The sequence below is a fragment of the Curcuma longa genome, chromosome 2, assembly GCF_044706935.1.
Source record: "Curcuma longa cultivar G26 ecotype Majalengka, Jawa Barat chromosome 2, ITB_CL_G26_1.1, whole genome shotgun sequence".
NCBI lineage: Eukaryota > Viridiplantae > Streptophyta > Magnoliopsida > Zingiberales > Zingiberaceae > Curcuma > Curcuma longa.
In genome coordinates, this window is record NC_133862.1 from 9,517,923 (window position 1) to 9,540,881 (window position 22,959).

The window sequence follows — 22,959 nt, forward strand, 5'->3', positions numbered from 1 at the left end:
CTACTCTATCATTAAAGCTTTATTTGGGAGGAGGTGAGGAAAGGGGAAGAAAAGGTAAATAAGGGGAAGGGAACTTTTAACCTTTTTGGAAAGAAGTGAGGGAAGAGGAGGAAAAGGGTAAATTTTAACTTTTCTTATCCATGAAAGAGAGATTTTCTTACACTTCAATTTGAGATGTAAGGAAAGGAAAAACAACTTTAAATATTATTTATTTCAATTTTATTTTTTTAAAATATTAATTCTCAAATAACTTATTTAATTTATTTAATTTAAATTTTTTAAATTTCTATCGCTGAGCATGATCTTTTCGCTCCTTTTTTTATATCAATAAATTTTTATAGAAATATATGTAAAAATATTGATTTATCCGTTGTCGTATTAAAGTGTACAAATTTTATATTTCACATGCTTATTGTATGTCTATTCATTATTTTTTAATTTTTTTATTTATTTAAGTAGTAAATATTAATTTTAGTTGGTCTCACAATGTGATTTTGATAAGAAAAATCTTACATCCATAGATTTAATAAGCTATAGATATTTTTTTCACATGTAAAATTATTTTAAGAAGTAAATATATTTTTATAATTTTATATATTTAACATTCATTCCATTTCCTTAATTTTCTTTCAATCAAGATAACACATGTTACGTTAATGAACCCTTCCGTTCTTCTCAAACAAAGAGAATATAAATAATTTTCTTCTCCTCTCTGTTGCTCTCTTCCCTTTCCTTCTCTTTCTGTTAATGAACCTTCTTCCACCCCATCCAAGCAGAGGATAAGGTGGAGGGGCGAAGATGAAGTCTAAAATTAGGTGTTTTATTATATTTTGTAAGAGGAGAAAATACGAGGGGTTTATTGAAAAATGTTTTTTTCCATCAATATTTTGTAAATCATTTTTTAAAACGTTAATTAGTCTCACCTACCATTCGATGCACTAAAATAAGTGCCCTGCCACCTTCCTTCATTGTTTCTCTAACCATTTCGAAGCCTCTCCAAAGAGGCGATCGAAGAAGGAAAAAAGAGGGTTGGCGATCGAAGATGTGCGGAGGGGCGATCATCTCCGACTTCATTCCGGCGGGTAGGCCCAACTGGCGGCTGACTTCCGACTACCTGTGGCCGGATCTGAAGGAGGGCGGAGGTACCAAGGCGGGGAAGAAGAAGAAGAAGAATGGCGGGCGGCGTCTGGCTATGGAGGATGACTTCGAGGCGGACTTCGAGGAGTTCGAGGAGGAGCTGATGGACTCTGATGTGGAGGTACTCAAGCACAAGCCACTCGCTTTCGCATCCAAAGGTATCGTTCTGTGGAGAAAAGGGCGAAATTTTTTAATTAATGCTAAGGTTTGATTTCTTGGAGTATTTCTTTCGTCGAGTAGGATTTTTCTTTTTTCCTTCGTTCTTGTGTTATTAGGAACTGAAATATTAAATAATCGTCAGTTTTTCTTCTTATTTGGAGAGATTTATTCCCCATGTTGCCAAGATAAGATTTTTTTTGTGTTTTTTTTTTTTTTTTTGCAACTTTCGGGGTCGAGTATCATTTTTGGACAGCAAATAATTTCGAATTTCCTCCCATCATTCTTATTTTCCAGTTCTTGTTTGGTGAAAGCAACTTTTCAATTGTTCCTTTTCTGCAGGGAAGATTGTGGGGCTTACTTAACTTGGGGTTTGTGACAACAGAATTTGAGCTTGGCTAATTTCTTTCTGTTTGTATTAACACTTCTAGAGGAGAATTTTTCCGTTTATAATTCTTGTGGCTAAAAAGGGGAAATACTTCCATATCTTAGGAGATGTTTTGGAGAATGGAAATTGTTTATCCTTTGAAGTTTTCCTTCTCATGCGTATTTCTTATTTTCTTCTAACGCGGCTATTCTTCCTATTCACAAAGTGTTGCTTCTTAGGAATGCTTTTGCTTCTCATCCTTAGTAATGGATTTTCTTTATTAATTGATCATTGTCTTTTTGTGACAATGTCTTCACGCAGATTTTAAGGTGCTTTTAGTGGCTTGCACTCTATCGTCCAATTCCAATTGGGTGCACTGAATCAATACTAAAGAAGTATATAATATTTGTACACAATCATCCATACATGGTAGTCACAAAATAAGATCAATATAAAAATTATGATGTAATAAAAACATAGGAAAATAACATCTATGTGAATTGAGTAAGTACCAGAGGTGGATCGATGCATTTCAGAGGAGGATATAGTCTCTTTATTGGACACTAACTTCTTAAGAGTGCGTGGTGTGGGACAAGAATACCAAGATGTATGCATGATGAGATGAATAAAATTAAGACTCTTATCTTAGAACATTTAGGCATATCTCCAGTATGCAATAAAACCGAGAAATAAATTAAGATGATTCTACATGTTCAAAGAAATTTTATAATCAGATAAGTTGTGATTAGGATTGAAAATTTGACAGGTAGAATAATACCAAATGAACTTATGCTTAAGAAAAAGATGATGTATTAGCATTATGGCTTTAAATGGAGTTCAATGGCTGGATAGGATGTGTATAGACTACCAAAAATAGATGTGATTTGTGTTTGTTTTATTATTATTGCCTCTCTTGGGCAAATATAGATGTTGAAATGATTATAGAAGACATTAAGATATTCCTTAGAAATGAAAGTGTCACATGCTTATTCATGTTTCCCCCATTTTTCTTTTCTGAAGCAGGAACATCTGCTTTGAAATCTGGTTCCTAGTGAGGTCTCCTTTTGTAGGCTCGATTCTTTTGGTTTTGTCAGTCTATTGTGGTTTTCATTAATTTCTGCAAAATCATAATGTCACACTGCAAACAATCTAAATTTGTTACTCCTATTCTACTGAGTGCAGCAGATTCACCAAATGCACTGAAACCAGTTGAATTCACTGGACCTGCAGCTAAGTGTGCTAAAAGGAAGAGAAAGACCCAATACAGGGGAATCCGACAACGCCCCTGGGGGAAATGGGCAGCTGAAATTAGAGATCCTCGTAAGGGGGTTCGTGTTTGGCTCGGGACTTTCAACACTGCTGAAGAAGCTGCAAGAGCCTATGATGCTGAAGCCCATCGTATCCGGGGCAAGAAAGCTAAAGTGAATTTCTCTGATGAGATTGTACCAGCTGTTCAAAATCATCCTCTGAAACTAAATACGGCAAAAGTGTCCAGGCCACACCAACCTCAGAAGTTCAGCTTCAATAATCTTACCAATTTCCTGATTGAACCAGAGCAGGATTTCTCATCTTTTGACTTCCTTGAAGAGAAAGTACACATTAAGAAATCTGTCAGCATGAATTCCTTCACCAACATGAAACAATCTATGCCAACTGAGGCACCTGAAATTCATTTACAATCTGATCAAGGAAGCAACTCTTTTGATGGTTCTGACTATAGCAGTGTTCCTGAGGGTAAAAATCCTGAGATCACAACATTTCTTACTCCAATCATGACTGAAACAATACCTTCTGATGACTCTGTCAAACCCTCTGAAGAACTGCCTGTTTTTGAGAATCTTCTAAGTTGTGATGGGATTCAGAATATGTTCGATGTTGATCTCTGGAGCTTCGAAGATCTACTGTCAATGTCTGAGAATGGTGCCGAGGGACCTTTTACTATATAAATAAGAAGCAATTGTAAGTGTTCTACTTCTATTTGAATGCCTAAGCCATTTGTTTTGTCTTCACGTCATGAAAGAGTGATACTTTCCATTTCTCCTTTTTGCTTCAGGAATCAGTGCTGAAGGAGAAGAGGAGATAAACCAGGTGCGTCTGCTAGATTAGCTGATCAAAGATTTGGAATATCCTATTATCTTAGGCACTTGATATATTGCATATGTTGCTACCATGCTAAGTACTTGTCAGGAGATGTAATTGTTACTATTAAAACATGCTGCATGTGATGATGCATGACTCTCGCAGTTACTGTCTATGAACTTTCTCTTGTTACTGTTATGCTTGGTTGGGTCTCTTCTCGTGCTTGGGATGTCATAACTGAGCATTTATCAGATCAAGGTTTAGTCTTGATAAGATGTTATTGCTGAGGACATGTTGATTTCTCGATAGATAAGATTCATCGTCGTTTCCTTAGATTGTGAGAGTATTAACAACCATAAGATTTTGTGCTTGTTGCTCCATTTTAGCGACAACACTGGATAAGTTCATTAGTATACTTTGCTCGATACTGAGTTCATTTTAGTGTTTGCTGTTTCAGTTTGTGTTTGTGCTAACTATCAGACGTAAAGGGGTAGAATATAAATCCAGTTAGTCTCATTGACTATCTCTGGGTGACCGATTCGATCCTACGGAAGTTTTCCACCGGCTATCAGGGTAAATCGGGAAGTGCATGCAAAAATTGTAGTGGGTAATCGGGAAGTGCATGCAAAAATATATGTTGCTAAGAGTATATTGCCGAAATAATACCTCAGCCAAGAAATATATGTTGTTAAGACTTGAATTAGACAACATCTCAGCCAACAAATATATGTTGCTAAGAGGATTTAAATCTGAAATTTCAGACAATACATGTCTCCATGCTTGCCACTTGGGATAAGACACTTCAACTAAAATTGTAGTGGATAAATTTTTTATAATGATCGGTCTCATCGTCGAAACGGTTCCATATCAGAAAATCCTCTAAGGGATTTTTTGAAGGTACGGTATCACTATGTTGATAAGAAACAGTATCTCAGTCAACAAATACATGTTGCTAAGATTTGAATTGTATAACACCTCAGTCAATAAATACATGTTGTTAAGATGATTCAAATTCGAAATCTCAGACAATACATGTTTTTATGCTCACTTGAGACAAGACACTTCAACTAAAGGGGTAGAATAAAATTTTGAAAAACAATTTAATTTATGTACTGTTCTTAATTTATTTAAATTAAATTTAAAGATATTTGAGAGGTATATTAATTTTGATTTGAAGTGATTCAGAATAATTATTTTGATTTGGTAAAATGTCATACAATTAATGCCAATTTATTTGGCGTCTAATTTGGTGCTGGCGTTGTCAAATGCATCTATCGGTGGATTCAAACTGTACTATATGTGGAAGAACTATGAAAATTCCAATACGCATCTTCTAGAATTGTGGAATAACACATGAAATGAATAAGTTCATTCCTTAAACATCAACTCGATCGATCAATTTAAGTTTCACAAATCGCCAAAAGAGTGGATACAATGCATGTAATAGTCCAATCAAAATCCTTATCGATAGCTATAGACCACCGAATTGAAATCGATCCCTATCTACATCCTTCTACTTAGTTTTCACGTAGTTGACTCATGTGGTTAGTATTCTTGGAGTTAGGTAGGATGCATTATTATTATTATTATTATTATTATTATTATTATTATTATTGAAAGGGGTTTCACATGGAAAATGATTAAATAAATTATTAAAAAAAATGCATTTCATATTTAAATTTAAAGATGTAAATTAGTTGGTGGCGCGGTAAAGATACCGGTCGCCAATCCCTTTCTACATCTCACATCACGGCTGACTAAGCTTGACTTGTATTATACCGGAACTACCCTTCCCAATGTCTAAAATAACGAATTTACCTGATTCATCACGCTATTGTGTGCGACTCCGACTGGGGGTATTTTCGTCCTTTTAGCCACTCGATCTGCGCCGTCAAATTAAGCATTGACGGCGGATGATCGACTCGAACGCTGGTAATTTTGATTTTTTTTTTTTGTTTTGTTTATTTATTTGGAAAAAAAAAGCAGGTTTCGATTACAGTAATGGCGGAGGGAGGTCGAATTAAGAAGACGAGAAGAGAAGATTGATTGATTGATTGAGGAAAAGGTGTAGGAATCGAGGACGATCGAGGAAGGGAGGGAGAGTGGCGGGCCGGGGAGATGGGGAGGACGCCGTCGTTTGGCGGCGGAGGCGACCGGAAGTCCAGGCACCGGCGGATTGCCGACATCCTCGCCGAGGGTGAGGAATCCAGCGACGAATCTGTCGTGCAGGGATATGGAGGCAGCCGTTACGGTGGCGGAGGGGGAATGCTGCCGGTTTTCCTCAACGACCAGAGCGATCTGGTGGAGGTGATGCTGGAGCTGGATGAGGAGTCGATGGTGGTGCGGAGCGTCACGCCGACATCGGCGGCCGCCGCAGCAGCAGCAGCCGTGGCTGCCCCGGTGCCGGCTCGGGAATCGTCTGGGAGTTTGAGCCGGAGCTCCTCGACGGCGTCGCGGATCCGGCGCAAGTTTGCGTGGCTGCTGTCGCCGACGCGTCGACGGACCCTGGCCGAGATGCTGGAGGAGGAGGAGGAGGCGGCGTCGGCGTCGGCATCGGGTCCTCTGCCGCCGCCCGTCGCAGCGATGTCGTCGCGCGACGCGCGGCGGATCCGGGCGCGCCTGGAGCGGACGCGATCAGGCTCGCAGCGGGCGCTCAAGGGGCTCCGATTCATCAGCCGAGCGACTGTGGGAGCCGCGGCGGGGGATGCTGGTGAGCTCTGGCGACGGGTGGAGGCTCGCTTCGCCGCTCTCGCCAAGGATGGCCTGCTTTCCCGTGAGGACTTCGGCGAATGCATCGGTCCCTTTCTATCTCCCGCACGCTTTTCGTATTTCGAGTCGGAATCGGGTTATTTATCTCGCCGCCGGCGAGGTTTCATTTTTCCGATTCAATCTGTTCACAGGAATGGTGGATTCGAAGGAGTTCGCGGTGGGCATCTTCGACGCCTTGGCGAGGCGGCGGCGACAGAACTTGGAGCGGATCACCAAAGAAGAACTCTACGATTTCTGGCTCCAAATTTCCGATCAAAGCTTCGACGCTCGCCTCCAAATCTTCTTCGACATGTATGTATCCTGTATCGATATTACTTTTCTTCTTAAGAATTTGTAGCTAGTCGACATTGTTTCTCTTCTTTAATTTGTTCTGCTTGTGATTGCTGGTAGACTTTGTTCATCTTCTTTAATTTGTTCTGTTTGTGATAGGGTCGATACCAATGTGGATGGGAGGATAACGAGACAGGAGGTACAAGAGGTGAGTAGCTTTCTTCGATTATCAGTGTTCCGATGCGATTGTAAAGGGGAAAAAAAAACAAATCCTTTCTTTGTGTTCGACTGCAGCTGATAGTTCTAAGCGCTTCAGCTAACAAGCTCGCGAAGCTCAAAGAACAGGCAGAGGAGTACGCGGCGCTCATCATGGAAGAACTGGATCCTGAAAACCTTGGTTACATCGAGGTGAAAGTGAAAACCACACCATAATTTATTTTTGTAACCACACACTATCGATTGGGAGTCGAGCGCCATCTTAACTACTGTTGATTGCAGCTATGGCAGCTGGAGGCTCTGCTGCTGCAACGGGACACCTACATGAACTACAGCCGGCCGCTGAGCTCCGCAAGCGCAGCAGCATGGAGCCAGAACATCACCGCCGCCGGCGGAAGTGGGCCGAAACAGCAGCATCAGCGGCGGCGGCCCCGGTTCAGCATCCGCCGGACCGCGGAGCGGCTGCGGATGGCGGCAAGGGAGAACTGGCAGCGGGCGTGGGTGGTGGCGCTGTGGATGATCACCATGGCGGCCCTGTTCTCCTGGAAGTTCGTGCAGTACCGGAACCGGGCGGCGTTTAGGGTGATGGGTTACTGCCTCCCCGTCGCCAAGGGCGCCGCCGAGACGCTCAAGCTCAACATGGCCCTCGTCCTTCTCCCTGTCTGCCGGAACACCCTGACCTGGCTCCGCTCAACCCGCGCTCGTCTCTTCGTCCCCTTCGACGACAATATCACCTTCCACAAGGTAGGCAACTCCCTCAAACGTCTCTTCTGCCCTCTTTCTCTTCATCTCCGCTTGTTACCCTACTACGTTTTGAGCTGTCAGAATATCGCAAAGCTTCCACCTTTTAACGTTTTCGTTTTACCTGCACACCCCCGCTGCATCATGCGCCCATCTCTCTCGGCGCCATGGCCTCCTGTGCCAAGGGACCACGGCTCGCATGCAACGTGTCGGTTCCTATACGCCCATCATGACCACCCCCACCGAAGTTCTTCTTTTCCCGGCCCAAAGTCAATTGTGCCAATTGATTTCTTATTGTTACAGTAATGTGCCTCACCGGAAGAATTTTCATATTTGCAGACGATTGCGACGGCAATTGTGTTCGGGATTCTGCTGCACGCGGGGAATCACTTGGCGTGCGACTTCCCACGGCTGGCAAACTCGTCGCCGGCACACTACCAGGCGGTGGAAAGGTACTTCGGATCTGAGAGGCCGACATACGGGAGCTTGGTGGTGGGGGTGGAGGGGTTGACGGGGATCGCAATGGTGGTGCTGATGTGCGTCTCGTTTACCCTTGCGACGCATCGCTTCAGGAAAAACGGCGTCCACCTCCCCTTCCCTCTCAATCGCCTCACCGGCTTCAACGCCTTCTGGTACTCCCACCACCTCCTCGCCGTCGTCTACCTCCTCCTCCTCCTCCACGGCTACTTCGTCTACCTCATCCACGAGTGGTACCAGCGAACGGTATGCATTATTTGTTGCCTTCTCATTTAGTTTTTTTAGTTGGACTTCGGAAAACACCTTAGATCGGTTTAAGTGAACAGGATACTTAAGAAATGCAGTTAATGATATGAAATGTACACTTGATTCCACCAAAAAAAAAACTCAAACTTTGCACACCTCTTCTTTTTTTTGTCTTCAAATTCCTACTTTCTCCACATGCATGACCATCAAACTGCTAATTTCTATTGTCAAACCGACAGTTCACCGTAGAATATCTTGTACAAGAGTTTGAAGTAACTGAGGCAATAAAATGTATATATTTTGTTGGTATTGCCGTATTGGACTCGGCAAAGGCTTGGGATTTGCGCAACACCTCACATGAAAGGATATAATTGTTGTTTTCCTTACTAAATTCCAAAGTTAGGTAGCAATCGCAGCTTGCAATTATTGAAATGAGGAACTTATGAGACGACTTTATCATTACATATCTTAATATTTAAGAAACTCTCGCTATCTCATCAGAGAGCAAGTTGTAGTCATGCTTGTCAGTGTAAACGTGACTAAGATTGGTTGTTGTAAACTGACTAAATTGTTTCAGCATTTTAACAAAACTTAAATTCTGATCTGCATTTTGTTAAAAAAAAAAAGGAGGAAAAATCAGGGTAGGAAATATTTTGCAAGATTGCAAACTCATGGGCAAATGAGCTTTTCCTTCTTATTTAATTTGACGTACCTGCCTAGCATTAAGGATAGTGTGATGGAATAGCAGTTCACCTTCTACTTGTTAATGTAATAGTTAGTTTGCCACCGTATGTCTATTGCATAATCTTTTTTTTATTCCTGTTTTATCTAATCTATCTATTTTGGAATCTGCCGAACCTTAATTTAATCAGCTCTCTATTAGATTAATTCTCTGAGCATCATCTTTACATCTGTTGGCATTTCACAACAGACCACGTGGTGATCTATTAATGTGAGCTTAACTACTCAAATAACCTCCATTGTTTTATGGATTTTTAACATATTAGTTCGAAACTATCCCTTCTGATTTTTTAGGCACTAGTCAATCCAATTTCTTGTTTTTTCCAGTTCTTCAATCTGTATGGAGTCTGGTTTGTTGTGGTAATTTTCTTGCCAGAACGACTGGTCTTATCCATTTTTAGGTTAATTATTCAGGCAGGTCATAATCCTTCAACTGGAGGTTGGTCTGTCACATGGGATTTGTCTTTTTTCTTTTCTCCTTTGGACATCATGTACCAAAGAAGACCCTACCACGATGCCAAGTCTGGCAATTACTGCACTCTTTTTTTTATTATTTGTAAAATATGTCTTAACTAATCCTGTCAAACTATTAATTATGTTTACAAACTGTACCTGAACAATTTTATGGTACATCTCCCCTTAAAAACATTACCTCAACTAAAAAGGTTGACCATTTTCTCAGATCAGGCATACATGTTCAGTTACTGTCATTTACCCTCGATGAATCTTTGTAGCCTTCCTCACGGCAGATTTGCCACATCAAGTGTACATGGCTATTGTAGTTCTAAAGGACTTTAAACTAACTAGTTAGGCTAATTTATTTAGTGATTTAAACAGACGTGGATGTACATTTGCATTCCATTGCTTCTCTACGCGGGGGAGCGAAATCTAAGAGCCTTCCGCTCCAAAGCTTATTATGTCAAGATCTTAAAGGTAAATGTTTCTTTCATCACTGGACACATTAGTTTCTTGTGTATGTTTTCTCTAATGATGACATAATATATGAACATTGTCCTTCAAACTTACCAAACTTTTACTTTTCATCAAGAACATTGAACTATTTCAATCAATTTCCTATGAGGCTTAATGTGATGAAGTAATATCACATTATTAGCTATAACCAATTCCTTTATGCAGGTCTCATTGCTACCTGGTAACGTGCTGACTGTGACAATGTCCAAGCCTAATGGATTTCGGTATCGAAGTGGACAGTACATATTTCTGCAGTGCCCTACCATTTCCCCATTTGAATGGTTGGAATTCAAACTCATTCTCCATAGCCAATTATTGAAGTTTGTTTTGTAAAAAATGCTGATAATTGTAAAAAAAATCATGCTAACAGGCATCCTTTCTCTATTACATCGGCGCCTGGTGATGACTACCTCAGTGTCCACATTCGAACCAATGGTGACTGGACCCAGGAGCTCAAACGCATATTTATAGAGAACTACTTCACACCACACTCAGTAGGAAAAGCTACATTTGATGGATTAGGTTCTCTAGGACAGAAGAGGTGATCAAGCTTACAAAGTTAGCAAAAGGCATCTCTAAAGCTACTCAGAAGGGGATAAACACTAACTTTAATTCAACTATTGCACAGGCTGCCACGGTTGTTCGTTGACGGCCCTTATGGTGCCCCAGCACAAGACTTCAGAAATTATGATGTTCTACTTTTGGTTGGACTTGGCATAGGAGCCACACCTTTTATCAGCATTCTCAGGGACCTACTCAACAACATAAAGTTAGCTGATGAACTAATGGTAAAGTTTTGTCTACATGATTTATTGAATCAATTTATGTTTCTTGGGTTTTTATTGAACAGTCTGTTGCCTGGAATTTTATCTTTTTGTCCTGCTGGAAAATTTGTAGGATCTAGCAATGGAAACTAGCAGGTCTGAAGTTAGCAGTAATAGCTACAGCCTTTCCACATCCAGTAGCATCAACAAGAAGAGATCCCACAGAACTAGTAGTGCTCATTTCTACTGGGTTACTAGAGAGGCAGGATCCTTTGAATGGTTTAAGGGAGTGATGAATGATGTTGCTGACATGGACAAAAAGGTTAGTTTGTTCTTGAAAACAAAATTTATTTAATTAAAGAATTTTTAAAAAAATAATTAAACTTCTTTTTATTTGGGACAGGGTATTATAGAGATGCACAATTACTTGACAAGTGTCTACGAGGAGCGAGATGCCAGGACTACTCTCCTCTCAATGGTACAGGCTCTGAATCATGCAAAGCATGGAGTTGATATTGTCTCAGGCATCCGAGTAAGTATTAATTAGAGAAACTTAATCACATCATTTCCTAAATAATTAAGCAAATCATGTTGCATATTGTGTTAACCTCAACTGTTATCACTGAAATGCTTTAGAATGGTTCAAGTAGATCAAATGTTGCATTAATGGTCGATGTTATTAATCTCTCAGGTGAGAACTCACTTTGCGAGGCCGAATTGGAAAGAAGTCTTCACTAAGTTAGCTTCCAAGCATCCTGGTGCCACTGTTGGTAAATACTTCACATATAAAAGCATTCCCTGTTCAAAAACCTCACGATCATGAATTTAGTTTCCTAATTTTAGAACTTCCTACCTTGTTAAGACTAGGCATGTTTTTAAATCAATGTTGTTAATAGTTCTACTGTTTGACACAGGTGTATTCTACTGTGGAGCACCAACCCTAGCAAAAGAACTAAGGAATTTGTCACTTGAGATGAGCCACAAAACCTCAACACGCTTCCACTTCCACAAAGAATACTTCTAATCGTGGATACTAGATATAGATTCTGACAAAGTTGATAAGATCTAATAATTATTATTATATTGATTAATGTATATAACCTGCATAATTCACATAAGCAAAATTATCACATAGGCGTACACTAGATGAATTTATTAACGAGCAGAAATAACACAATTTTCCTTTGTTTTCTCCATATTTTTGTGTTTGAGATCTCAAACTTATTCAGAAGCAGATTTTCATTACATTGCTGTATACATAAGCTGTGCTATATGTTCTATACAATTTGGTATGTGAACTAATTTGCTACAACCAAGACTTTTTATCATGATACAGTTTCATTATTTCTTGAAAAAAGCACTCATCCATCACTATGATTTTTTTTTTCTTGAGATTGTTGTGGTTGCTATCTCAGTGGAATATATTCGTCTTTAGGTTTTCCTTTACAGGCTTCAAAGCTTGATGATACTTTTGGAGTTTAAAGGCACTAAAGCTGCTGGTGAGATTACTGTTTCATTTTTTTTTTATTGATTCGTATTCTCTTTAGATATTTGGATTTGGAAATATTATTCGGCATTTTACTGAACCACGCAGATAGATTTTAGAATTTTTATTTTGGATATCTAACTTTTATCGTACATGGCATATTTTTAATATACTTCTCCATTTTCTGTAGGTCTATCCATCAATTTTATCATATGAAATTAATTTAGAGAACTCTAAATCATTTTAAATCAAAATTAATATATTTCTACCCTTTTTCTTAACGTATTTATATTATTGGATTTAAATTCGATAGTATAAATTAAAATTCATGAATTAAATTGATAGCACGTCTTAAAATTTTTATCCTATCCAATCAAAAATTTATTATTCTCAATTACATTATCAAATTCATATTTGAGAATATAATTTAGATTTGAGAACATAAATATATTAAAATAATTTTAAAAAATATATTGATTTTTATTTATCACAATTAAGTCCTTAAAAATTTACTAATTTCAATTTACACTATTGAATCAAATGATATAAATATATTATGTACGTTTGTAGAAGTATATTGATTTTAATTTGAATTGATTTATAATTTTCTATGTTCATCAATTGACGACTAAAGAGAAATTGGTTGATGGACTAGAGAGAAATAGGAGGGGGTATTTTAAAAATATACTATATGATTTAAAAATTATAAAATTTAGATATGAAATCTTGAAATCTATAGAGTAAAAAGTTAAACATTATTTTTTACTAGACAAAAGTCAAAATGATATTTGATCAAAAGGACATTCCATATAAATTTTTTATTAATTGCATTATCACTATGCAGTTGTGTATAATTATTCAATTATCTTTAAATATTATTTAATATTATTATCTTCTATTTAAATTCTAAATTAGTCGTATGTGTAGCCACTATAATTTTATATTTACTATAATGTATAATTTATTTAAAAATATTTATATTTTAATAATTACGATTTTATAATTGTTATAATATAAATTTACATATCATTTATATCATAATAATTAAGAAATCGTAACTAATATAATATGAATTCGACCTGTTCATTTAACATTTATATTATAGTAGTTATAAAATCTTAATAATTATAATATATGTAATCATTATAATTTTATAGTTAATAATATTTGAAAATAATTGAGTAATTATATACGAGTTCTCTTTTATAAAAAAAAATTAAAATGGAGCGTTGATTTGGAAAAGGAGGCGTCGTTGATTTTTGCCCTTTCTTATTCTGCTTTTGAGACAGTGACTGAATGATTGAAACGCACTAAAAAAAGAATGCCGTTTAATTTTACTTTTGGCAAGGCGAGGAAGGAATAAAGGGAAAGGATTGATCATCAGTCTTGTCACGTTGATGGATTCCATAGGTACATGAACTGGCGCTTGAACAATTATTTATTTAACACGTCAAATTATAAAAATTAAATGGATGTCCTTTATTTTTTATATCATATCGTTAAAAATATATATTTTATTTTTAAAAAATAAAAAAAATCATCCTATTTTATTTTTTCATTTTAAAAGTAATTTTAATTAAAATAAAATATTTTTGCCTAAATTAAAATAAAGATATTTTGATATCATTTATCATTTAATTAAATTAGAGTAATTTAACAAACCCATACTTCTTAATATTCAATATTAGTCTCCGGGGCCACGGTGCCACGGTAGGATATTCAGGTGGTCACCCACGCACCCACGGTTCGATCCCCAGCTATGGCGTATTTGTAGAAATTTTCTTCCAAATGGGGATCGCAATCAAAGGATGCTGGACATCTGGGTTTGCCGTTGCGTGCGCTTCCTGATTTATCTTGGTGGCCGGTGGGAAACTTCCGTAGGGCCGGGCCAGTCACCCCAGGGATTGAGTCAATGCGACTGACTGGGATTTATCATTTTTTTAAATATTCAATATTAAAATATATTTATAAAAGTCAGAGTTTTTTTTATCTCCTACAATGATCAATAATAACTTTCTAATTTACCTCTTCATATATAAGCATGGAATCGACTATATGAAATCGTTGAATGGCGGATTCTGAACATATTTTTTTAAATTTTTTATAAAATAATTGAAATTAAGTGTCTGGCATGTCTTAATTTTTTTTAATGGGAGATAATTTTGGGAGGAATTGTGAAGCGATGAGTCATTTTCAATTCCTGATCGATAAAAAAATTTTATAGAAAATTAATAAAAAAAATTAAATACTTATATTTTTAAAAAAAAACTAAAGGGCATGTCATGCCGAATTGGATTAGACTAAAGGACATGTAGTCATGCCTAGCTGGACCGCAGCAAAGCCCATTTAAGAACAATAAAGTTGTAAACGACTCTATATTTTGTATTGTTCAAACTTTTGATAAAATAATCAAAACAAGCTTTTGATAAAATAATCAAGTTGAGCCTGAATGAACTAATTCGTTGAAACAGATGTTGAAATTTAATTTATTTTCTTTTTTACAATTTTTTTATTTATTTACAAGTTTGAGTTTTGTTAATTTAGACATCAAATTTGCTCATGATCGTTTACTTTATTTACAGCTCTAGAGAACAATAGAACAATTTGCATACAGTTTCAGGAGAATGATGAAGTAGAGGAGCCAAAATCCATAGTGTTCCTTTAAAAAATAATGATACAGCCAAAATATATGATACCATCTGATAGAACATGATCTCCTCATGATCACTAAACCTTATCCCAGCAGAATTTGGCTACACATACAAAATATATGAAAAACCTTTTAAAAAGGAAAAAAGAAATGATTCTCTCTTCCATCATGCCAATTGCAGAGAATCATAGTGGAAGTCACAAACAACAAATAGCACATCAAGCTGTTGCTCCACATGTTTAAAGTTCAAGCACTCCTAAAATGAGGAAACTGGAGACCAGTGTTCCATGTCCATATCAGATCAGCTTCTACATTACATCACATTCATTCCTGTGTTATTTGCTATTGTTTGAACTGTGATCTGGATGAGAGATTTCCCTGCCTAGGTTGAGCCAAGGCTGGCTGGATTCTGGCTTCGCCTCTTTCATGGATGAAGAAGAATTACCTTGATACGGTGCCTTGGAATGGATTCTGAAAAATTTAAGCAAAGGGTGCCATTTAGTTTTGTCATGTTCTAACACCAGTTCTTAGTCTCAAGATCCATAAGGAAGAAACTTATTATCACAAACCTATCTTTCCTCTTCTCGAGGAACCGATGCAGCGAATGCCTTCTTGCTATAGGCATATCTGCAATCCATAAAGGCTGAAGTTACGACCGGCAAATTGTTCGAGAACTCGTATCGCATCAAATGACAATTACTATTACTACTTCATATCACTTGCAAACAGAAATTGTTTGTTTTCCATAATTTGAAAGCTTAAACTATTGAATTGTGCAATTTGAATTAGTTACCAGAGGAATTAGGCTTTGGCAGGCTATCAGGTGGCGGTGCGGCGGCTGTGGACAGCTTGGGTTCAGGACTGGAAGTGCACTCAGCTCCAGCACTTACAACACTCGCCTTGCTTGCCATCCCCATCAGATCCCTGGCTTTGTGGGCGGGGTAATTGTTGAAAACAAGAACCTTTCCAGCATAAAAGATCGTTAGCTGGTGTGTCTCCTTCTGCCTGAAATGTTCATCAAAGCATCAGGTTAGATTAGCACTGTACATGAGAAAAACATGCATGCTCAAATTTGCTGCTTCTTACTTTGTTTCTAGGGCTTTGACACGCTCTTTTTCTGTTGATTCTTGGGGGAAAAGATCCATGGATTTCTGAGAGGTTTTGTCTTGATTGATCTGTGTTTGGACCTCTCCTGACACATCTACCCCCGGAAACAAGCTCATGGTCGTGGGTGCCCTAGATTTACCTGATCACAAGTACAAGAAATTAATTGAGGAAGCTATGGACCACTGTCCTGCTTCTGAACCTGAAGAGCGAGCAAATTAGGAAAGAAAAAACTGACAGAGAATTATTTGGACAAGATCAACTGCCCAAAGTCAAATTTTTTGCAGGGTAGAACTATAAAAGGGGGAAGAAACAGTAACTCATTGAGAAGCTCGTATAAATATACACTTTTTTTATTCAGATAAACTTTCGTGAATAAATGGTTTCTTGACAAGAATAAATGCAACTCAATTTCATAAGCTCGCGTACAAAAAAGGAAACAAGAAGCTCATTTCGGTAAGCTTTTGTGAATTAATTGTTTCCAAGAATTAAACTAGAAAGTCCGATGAGCACTAAGATTTGCGATTTGGTTGTCGAAAGTCGAAACTTTAAAGATAAAACTGCGCAATCAATCACACCGACAAATCGCTTTACGCTTTGGCGAAGGATTCCAATCTTCCCCAATTTGAAAAAAAAAAAAGCCAAATCTGCGACAAAAATCTCACCTTGGGGTCCTTGATCAAGAGGAGCAAGGCCTCCCAAGCTGCCATTCTCCTTCAAGTACTGGCTCAAGAACCTCCACGTCCTGGAGAAGCTGGACTCCTCTTTGCTTCCCATCTTCTCGTCCACCATCTCACTCAACTCTTCACCTCTCCTCTCCTCCCTGAGTCGGAGCTTGGCTCTCTCTCTCTCTTCTCGATCTTGTTTGGTTGAACTCGATGCCTAATTCTGCCCGATTTCTGCTTGCTCGATCTCTTCAAAAGCTGCTAGGGTTTTGTTTCGTAGCAGCAGTGAACTGGATCCGGTTGGCAACTTGACCTTGGGGCAGAGAGAGGTGGGTGAGATAAGCACGTGCTTTATTTGCGGAAGTGGACGAAAACGTGGCCATCGCTTTTGCCGACAAAACCTCGGGCGGCAGCTCATTTTGACCGTGATAAAAGGATGCGATTTCTTTTTTTTTCCACATTAAATTTTCGAAAAACATTAAAAAAAAAGAATGTCACATTTTGTTTTTTATCTTAATTTTTTTTTCAATTGGAATCCATCTTTTAATCAACAAATATTGTAACAGCAGTTTTTTTTATATATCAAATAAGATAATTATTTTCTATCCTATATCTTAACAAGAAAATTGTGATTTTATTTACTTATTATTTTATCTTTTATAATAAATCTAGGAAAGGTATTAAATATTTTATTTACTTATTATTTTATCTTTTTTATTATAATAATTTTTCTTTGTTTTTTTCTTTCTTCTTTATGGTGTGTCGGCAGCCATGATCTATTTTGATACGGTCCTATATTATATATTATTATTTTAAAATTTTATGTCTTAAATTTTAATTTTTGAAATGTTAAATGATTGTTTTTTCAGCTTGATATTTTTGGGAAGGTCTGAGTTAAGGTTTTTATTTTCTGTTTTATTTTAAGATGTGGTCTGAAGTACTTGTTGAATTTGAATGCATTATTCAAATTTGATTAATAATTATTCTGGACAAAAATAAAAAGTGTCCTTTACTTTCAAATCATCAAAGATTCCATTTTAATTTTTTTATCAAAAGGACCATCCATTCTGTTGTATATATTTATTCAAATATTTTTTAATACTGTTATCTCTGTCTAAATCTCTCGTCTAATTTCTGAACTAGTTGAACACATTGTAATAGTTTTGTAGCTACTACAACACGTCTAACATACTTAACGTTTAAAATATTTACATTGTAATAACTACGATTTCGTAACTACAACAGCATGAATGTTAGATGAGTAGGTCGAATCTAAATTGTAGCAGTTATAATTTCATAGCTACTATAATAATTATAATAACTATAGTTTCATAGCTATTACAACATAAATGATAGATGAACAAAGTTGAATCTACATTGTAACAGCTATAAAATCATACCTACTACGATGTGAATATTTTTAAATAAATTAACGTTAAGTATGTCGAGACACAATATAGCAGCTATCAAACCGTAGTTGTTATAACATATGTAGCAACTACAAACCCGTAGCTATTACGTCCATTCGATTTAGAAATTAGGATCTAGAGTTTAGACTGAAGATTACAATACAGAACAATATTGGAGGATATTTGGATAAATATACACGGTAAAATAGTGAGGTGAGGAACTCTTTTGATTAAAAATCAAAGTGGAGTGCTTCTTTGAGGATTTGGAAATAAAAAAAAAAAGGTCGCTTTTGACTTTTGCCCTTTGTTCTTTAACTTTGACACAAAAAAATAATTTCATAAAACAATTTGGACTCAATAAATTGAATTCATGATATACCTTAAAATATAATTTGAGTTCATAAATATAAACTATTTTTTATATTGTACAAGTAATAATTAAAGGGGAACTTGCTTTTAAATACCCAAACCCAAACTCACCTTTGTGATCAGTCCCCACCCATGATTTTCTTTGCATGCAGTACCCAAAAATTTGTTTCAACTCCCCAATACATGAAATTACAAAATTACCCCTTCCCTATCTCTTCTTCTCCCTTGTTCATGAGACACGCATCTCATTTCACTCCTTCTCTCCCTACGTTCACAAGCCACGACCCGCCTGCCTTCTTCCTTTTTCTTCCTGGCGAGACCTTCTTCAAAACCCTAACCAACATTTTTCTTCTTCTCGACGACACCATCCTCAAAACCCTAATTGGTTTTCCACCATTTCCTTTTCCTCCATTTGTTGACGGCACAATCTCCGTTTCCTTGTCCAAACCCTGAACGGTGACACCATCTCACACCGACGATGAGATTGAAGCAAGAGCATACGCGCCCAAACTGAAGCAAGCGTCGAAATCCATTGATCGAGAGCTTCACCTCAAAAATTAGTAAATTTCTTAATTTTTCTGTGCAGGTCAAATTGGGGAACCACATGAGGAAAATCGAGGTCTAGTTGCTTCGCCCAGGAACGTAGATCCTTCCTGTAGAAACGCCTCCAATCCATTCCATCAATGTGCTGACTACTGCTGGACAAGAACCCCCAGGGCGAAAGAACAAAGGGAAGAGAATCGAGCAAGTCTGTTGCTTTCTCCTGTTCCTCCTTTTCGCTAGAACTGATGCTTGAAGAAAAGGCCGAATTTTTTTCGGTTTGCATCTAAGAATCTCACAGTTGAACTTCAAAATATTTCAAATTTTGATAATAGAAATGCAACATCTTTTTCCCAAGCTATTCCTCATTTATTTTGCTTATGAAACTGCAGCATTGTTCTGCTCTTAGTTTCTTCCTTTCAACAAGGAGCGAAGCATGAAGAAGAAACTGATAAAGCAATTGCAGGAAGAAATCTCGCTCCTAATTGCAGAAATGCATCTAATCCATACCACCAATCTTCAGAATATTGCTCTTCAAGGAAATTGCACTTGCAAACAATTTACTTTCTCCTTTCTTATTTTCTGAAAATTGCAAACTGAACCTGAACATTCATTTTCATGTTCATGCTAAATCTAGTGTGGTTTTTCTTGTCATGCTTTGTCTTATTTTGTTTTGGTTCTTCTCATAAGATACAAACACTGATCTAGTTAATATTGAGAGGAAGGAGGACAAGAAGGCAGAGAAAGTAGGCATGGAGATCATCAACCCCAATTGTGCAAATGCATCAAATCCATACCACAAATGTGCTGACTACTGCTTCAACAAGTAAAACAATTTTTGTAGCTCACTTCGAAGGACAAACATGTGACATTGTTTGTGGTTTCCCTGTTTCTGTACTGCATCCTTTTAGCTTTTATTGACTGTTTATAGCCCTTATTTTTCATTGTCATCCAATGCACTTTCTGTAAAAGAGAACAGTCAACTGATATCTCTGACTCTTTCATGTATTATCAATCTATTGAAGCTTGAACTCCAAAAAAGAGAGTATTATCATATGATAAACAAAAAAAGGAATCCAACTTCCTACTTAAACAGAAGAAGATGAAAAAGGAAAACACAGCAACAAAGAAGAATATAAATTGCTATATATGATTAAATGGAGAAACATCCCCAAATCCCTTGCATTAAGTATTTTTCAGCAAGTCTCTCAATTTTATTATAATTTTTCTAGATTAATGTTAGAAATTATTTCCATTAGTATAGCAATGGAGTCATGGAGGCTGTGGACTAATACTATAAGATAGAGTTATATTGGTGCAGGAATAGAGTCAAAATCTTTAGCATTATATGATTTTTGTGACTAATACTATAAGATAGAGTTATATTGGTGCAGGAAGCATGGAACCCGGAGGACCAAGTCATGGAGGCTGTGGAGCAAGCGATGAAGCAGATCAAGGAAAAGCCCAACCTTCAGGCAACCACCCGGTTGGCAGGCCTTATGAACTCCTTAGTGAATACGAGGAACTGGGCCAAGAATCCAACGGAAGGACCATCTTACACCTTGAAGACCACAACATCAGAAAAAGAATGACCCAAATTGAAGTAGAAGCAGTGGAGCAAGTCTTCCACAGTATCAGAGAACTGGAACAGATCTGCCAACTCAAGGAATATGACTTTCAACATCATGCCCATCGAGAAGGAACAAAGAAAGACAATTATTGGAGACAACATCTTCCAACTGTCATCAGCACAAGAAAAGAACTCTGGAATGCCCTTCTCCTACTAGAGCGTGATAAAAGAAGTGCTGGAGCATCCACCATAGTAACACATTTTTCAATATACAGGAAAAGGAGGAGGATAGAACAAAGAAGAGACATGGATACAACTACAAGAAGGTGTACTCAATCCAGCGGCAGCATTCATGGCTTGTTGTTGCTTTAAGAATCTTTTTCTGTTAAGTCATTGACTTTAATGTAGATTTTATGTAATATGAGCTCGATACTAGTTCATGTGATGTTTAAAACTTGTGTGATATCTATAGATAATCATTTTGGTTAGTGACTTGAAGATCTTATTATGTATTTGCTCTACCTTATATCATTGAATGATATGTTTTGTTCAATACATAATGTTTATTTCTATCAAATTTGTGGGAGGAGATGCTGCCAGAATTTTATACTCAAATTTCGTCAAATTATACTCAATATAAACAAAATCATACTTTAATTTCCATAATATATACTCAAATTTTGCATATATTTTCAGCAAATAAACTGTTTGCTCTTGACATTTTAGTTCACCTATGAAATTAAATGAAATCGTACTCGATCTCTGTCGATTTGAACTGAAATTCCAACAATGTGTACCAAAATTTCTCTGTTTTGTACCGAGAGTATACTTACTCTTGGCATGACTTTCCTTGTGGTACTAATAGTGGCACTCTCACCAAGTGACATGCTTCCCTACTTGGCTACTAAGTCATGTATATGTGTGGTTGCCTCAAGAGTAAGTTTTTATAAGGTAGTGAAATAATAATGGTGGAACTTTATACTCAAAATCTCTAAATTTGTACTTGATAACAGTCGAATTATACTGGATTTCTCAAAATGTAGACTAAAATTTTTTTATTTTCTACCGAGAGTACACTTGCCCTTGGCAGGTTGACTCAACATCATGGTGGAACTATATACTCAAATTTTCTAAATTTGTACACGATATCAGTCGAATTGTACTGGATTTCTCACTACACATGGTGGTCGACCACGTGGTCAACCACCACATGGTGTGGTGACCACGTGGTCGACCATCACATGCCAACCAATTTCAGCAATTTTAACGGTTAATAATAGACCATACAGCACAAATGCAACTAAAGGGTCAATTGATGGAATTAAGGATATAGTTGTTGTTGCTTCAGGCAAGGGCGGAGTTGGGAAGTCCACCACTGTAGGTCTAGTTCTTTCACTTCACCAGATTTAACTCTTTTTTCTTCCTGCTGATTGAATCAGTTTAGCAGTTTAGGAAAATATAACTACATAGTTCTTAATGCTATATTCTTGTTAAACTAAGGTACTGAGTGTCTTTTGTATTTGAGGACAAAGTTCATCTTTTCATTAGGAGGTTGCAGGTGGTTTTGCTTCTTGCTAAGAATTTAGTGCAAGAATTCAGAATAACTTTGTCAGTTAAGTTCTAACCTCTGAAGGCTATGATTATTATCTCTGATATATTTAGCTCATTGTAACAACATAATGCCGAAGCCATGCTCTGGTGACGGCTTTGAGTTCTTTCCCGGGTTTTTTCTACTGCCTTTGAAACTCCTTTGCACTATCGACTTTACCATCATTAATCTTGATAGCTTTCTTCTTTTTGAATTAAAGGGTACTTCGGGTAGGGTGAGGTGATGAGCATCTCTGTGCAGCATAAGGGAAGAGCAAAATGGAAGGAGTAAGATTCATGTTGCCCAGCTTTGCTTGACAATGAATGTGATAATATTACGGAGTGTCAATATATATAAGCTAGAATGCAGAAAAGTGATTCATTGTTGCACAATAAAGCTTATGTGTGCACTCGGTGACTAGTCCATTTCGCAATTGAGGTAGTTGATGATGTGCAAACACCAACCATGATCCATGAATGGATCATCAGAATCCAGTATGGTAACTGAGGTAGGGATAAAGCTGAGTTATTTTTAAAATTCTTACTTCAAATTTCAAGATCATCTCTGATCTCACTAAAAGAAACAAGTTGCAGAATCATGCAAGTGGAAACCTTTAGAGGGGTTAGGACAATGTCAGTTAACA

General features: G+C 37.2%; 4 protein-coding genes across 5 annotated transcripts; 3 read left to right on the forward strand and 1 right to left on the reverse strand.

The window, feature by feature from the left end:
* Window positions 1-961: 961 nt before the first annotated feature.
* Window positions 962-3,941, forward strand: LOC141822462 (ethylene-responsive transcription factor RAP2-2-like). 2 transcript variants are annotated; one of them, XM_074709912.1, is made up of 3 exons: window positions 962-1,295; window positions 2,846-3,619; window positions 3,714-3,941. In XM_074709912.1, the coding sequence occupies exons 1-2, from the start codon at window positions 1,043-1,045 to the stop codon at window positions 3,604-3,606; spliced, it is 1,014 nt and encodes a 337-aa protein (XP_074566013.1). In that variant the 5' UTR covers window positions 962-1,042; the 3' UTR covers window positions 3,607-3,619; window positions 3,714-3,941. The 2 variants fall into 2 exon arrangements, with proteins under 2 accessions (XP_074566013.1, XP_074566012.1); XM_074709911.1 differs by having other exon boundaries at window positions 963-1,295; window positions 2,843-3,619.
* Window positions 3,942-5,781: 1,840 nt separating this feature from the next.
* LOC141816695 (respiratory burst oxidase homolog protein E-like) lies at window positions 5,782-12,315 on the forward strand. Its single transcript, XM_074704442.1, has 14 exons — window positions 5,782-6,536; window positions 6,640-6,799; window positions 6,938-6,986; window positions 7,073-7,186; window positions 7,277-7,738; window positions 8,075-8,458; window positions 10,037-10,132; window positions 10,337-10,452; window positions 10,542-10,712; window positions 10,800-10,959; window positions 11,069-11,257; window positions 11,339-11,467; window positions 11,627-11,705; window positions 11,850-12,315. Exons 1-14 carry the CDS (start codon window positions 5,858-5,860, stop codon window positions 11,957-11,959), a joined length of 2,898 nt encoding a protein of 965 aa, XP_074560543.1. The 5' UTR covers window positions 5,782-5,857; the 3' UTR covers window positions 11,960-12,315.
* A 2,739-nt stretch (window positions 12,316-15,054) lies between these two features.
* Window positions 15,055-17,153, reverse strand: LOC141822181 (protein TIFY 10a-like). The gene is made up of 6 exons (XM_074709610.1): window positions 17,060-17,153; window positions 16,841-16,974; window positions 16,158-16,317; window positions 15,865-16,076; window positions 15,641-15,698; window positions 15,055-15,542 (listed from the first exon to the last, which is right to left on the reverse strand). The coding sequence occupies exons 2-6, from the start codon at window positions 16,965-16,967 to the stop codon at window positions 15,407-15,409; spliced, it is 693 nt and encodes a 230-aa protein (XP_074565711.1). The 5' UTR covers window positions 16,968-16,974; window positions 17,060-17,153; the 3' UTR covers window positions 15,055-15,406.
* Window positions 17,154-18,750: 1,597 nt separating this feature from the next.
* On the forward strand, window positions 18,751-20,107 carry LOC141821565 (uncharacterized). The gene is made up of 4 exons (XM_074708951.1): window positions 18,751-18,769; window positions 19,205-19,366; window positions 19,568-19,687; window positions 19,849-20,107. Exons 1-4 carry the CDS (start codon window positions 18,751-18,753, stop codon window positions 19,986-19,988), a joined length of 441 nt encoding a protein of 146 aa, XP_074565052.1. The 3' UTR covers window positions 19,989-20,107.
* The last annotated feature ends 2,852 nt before the right edge of the window (window positions 20,108-22,959 follow it).

Bases quoted from the DNA above. Each gene is read 5' to 3' on its own strand.
- LOC141822462 (XM_074709911.1), top strand. From the start codon at position 1,043: ATGTGCGGAGGGGCGATCATCTCCGACTTCATTCCGGCGGGTAGGCCC. The intron at 1,296-2,842 runs GTATCGTTCTGT...TACTGAGTGCAG, and splicing joins ACTCGCTTTCGCATCCAAAG to CAGATTCACCAAATGCACTG.
- LOC141822181 (XM_074709610.1), bottom strand. From the start codon at position 16,967: ATGGTGGACGAGAAGATGGGAAGCAAAGAGGAGTCCAGCTTCTCCAGG. The intron at 16,077-16,157 runs GTAAGAAGCAGC...TGAACATTTCAG, and splicing joins GTCAAAGCCCTAGAAACAAA to GCAGAAGGAGACACACCAGC. The intron at 15,699-15,864 runs GTAACTAATTCA...TATGGATTGCAG, and splicing joins GCCAAAGCCTAATTCCTCTG to ATATGCCTATAGCAAGAAGG.
- LOC141816695 (XM_074704442.1), top strand. From the start codon at position 5,858: ATGGGGAGGACGCCGTCGTTTGGCGGCGGAGGCGACCGGAAGTCCAGG. The intron at 6,987-7,072 runs GTGAGTAGCTTT...GTTCGACTGCAG, and splicing joins CGAGACAGGAGGTACAAGAG to CTGATAGTTCTAAGCGCTTC. The intron at 7,187-7,276 runs GTGAAAGTGAAA...TGTTGATTGCAG, and splicing joins AAAACCTTGGTTACATCGAG to CTATGGCAGCTGGAGGCTCT.
- LOC141821565 (XM_074708951.1), top strand. The intron at 19,367-19,567 runs GTCTGTTGCTTT...TTCTGCTCTTAG, and splicing joins AAGGGAAGAGAATCGAGCAA to TTTCTTCCTTTCAACAAGGA. The intron at 19,688-19,848 runs GCTCTTCAAGGA...TCTTCTCATAAG, and splicing joins CCACCAATCTTCAGAATATT to ATACAAACACTGATCTAGTT.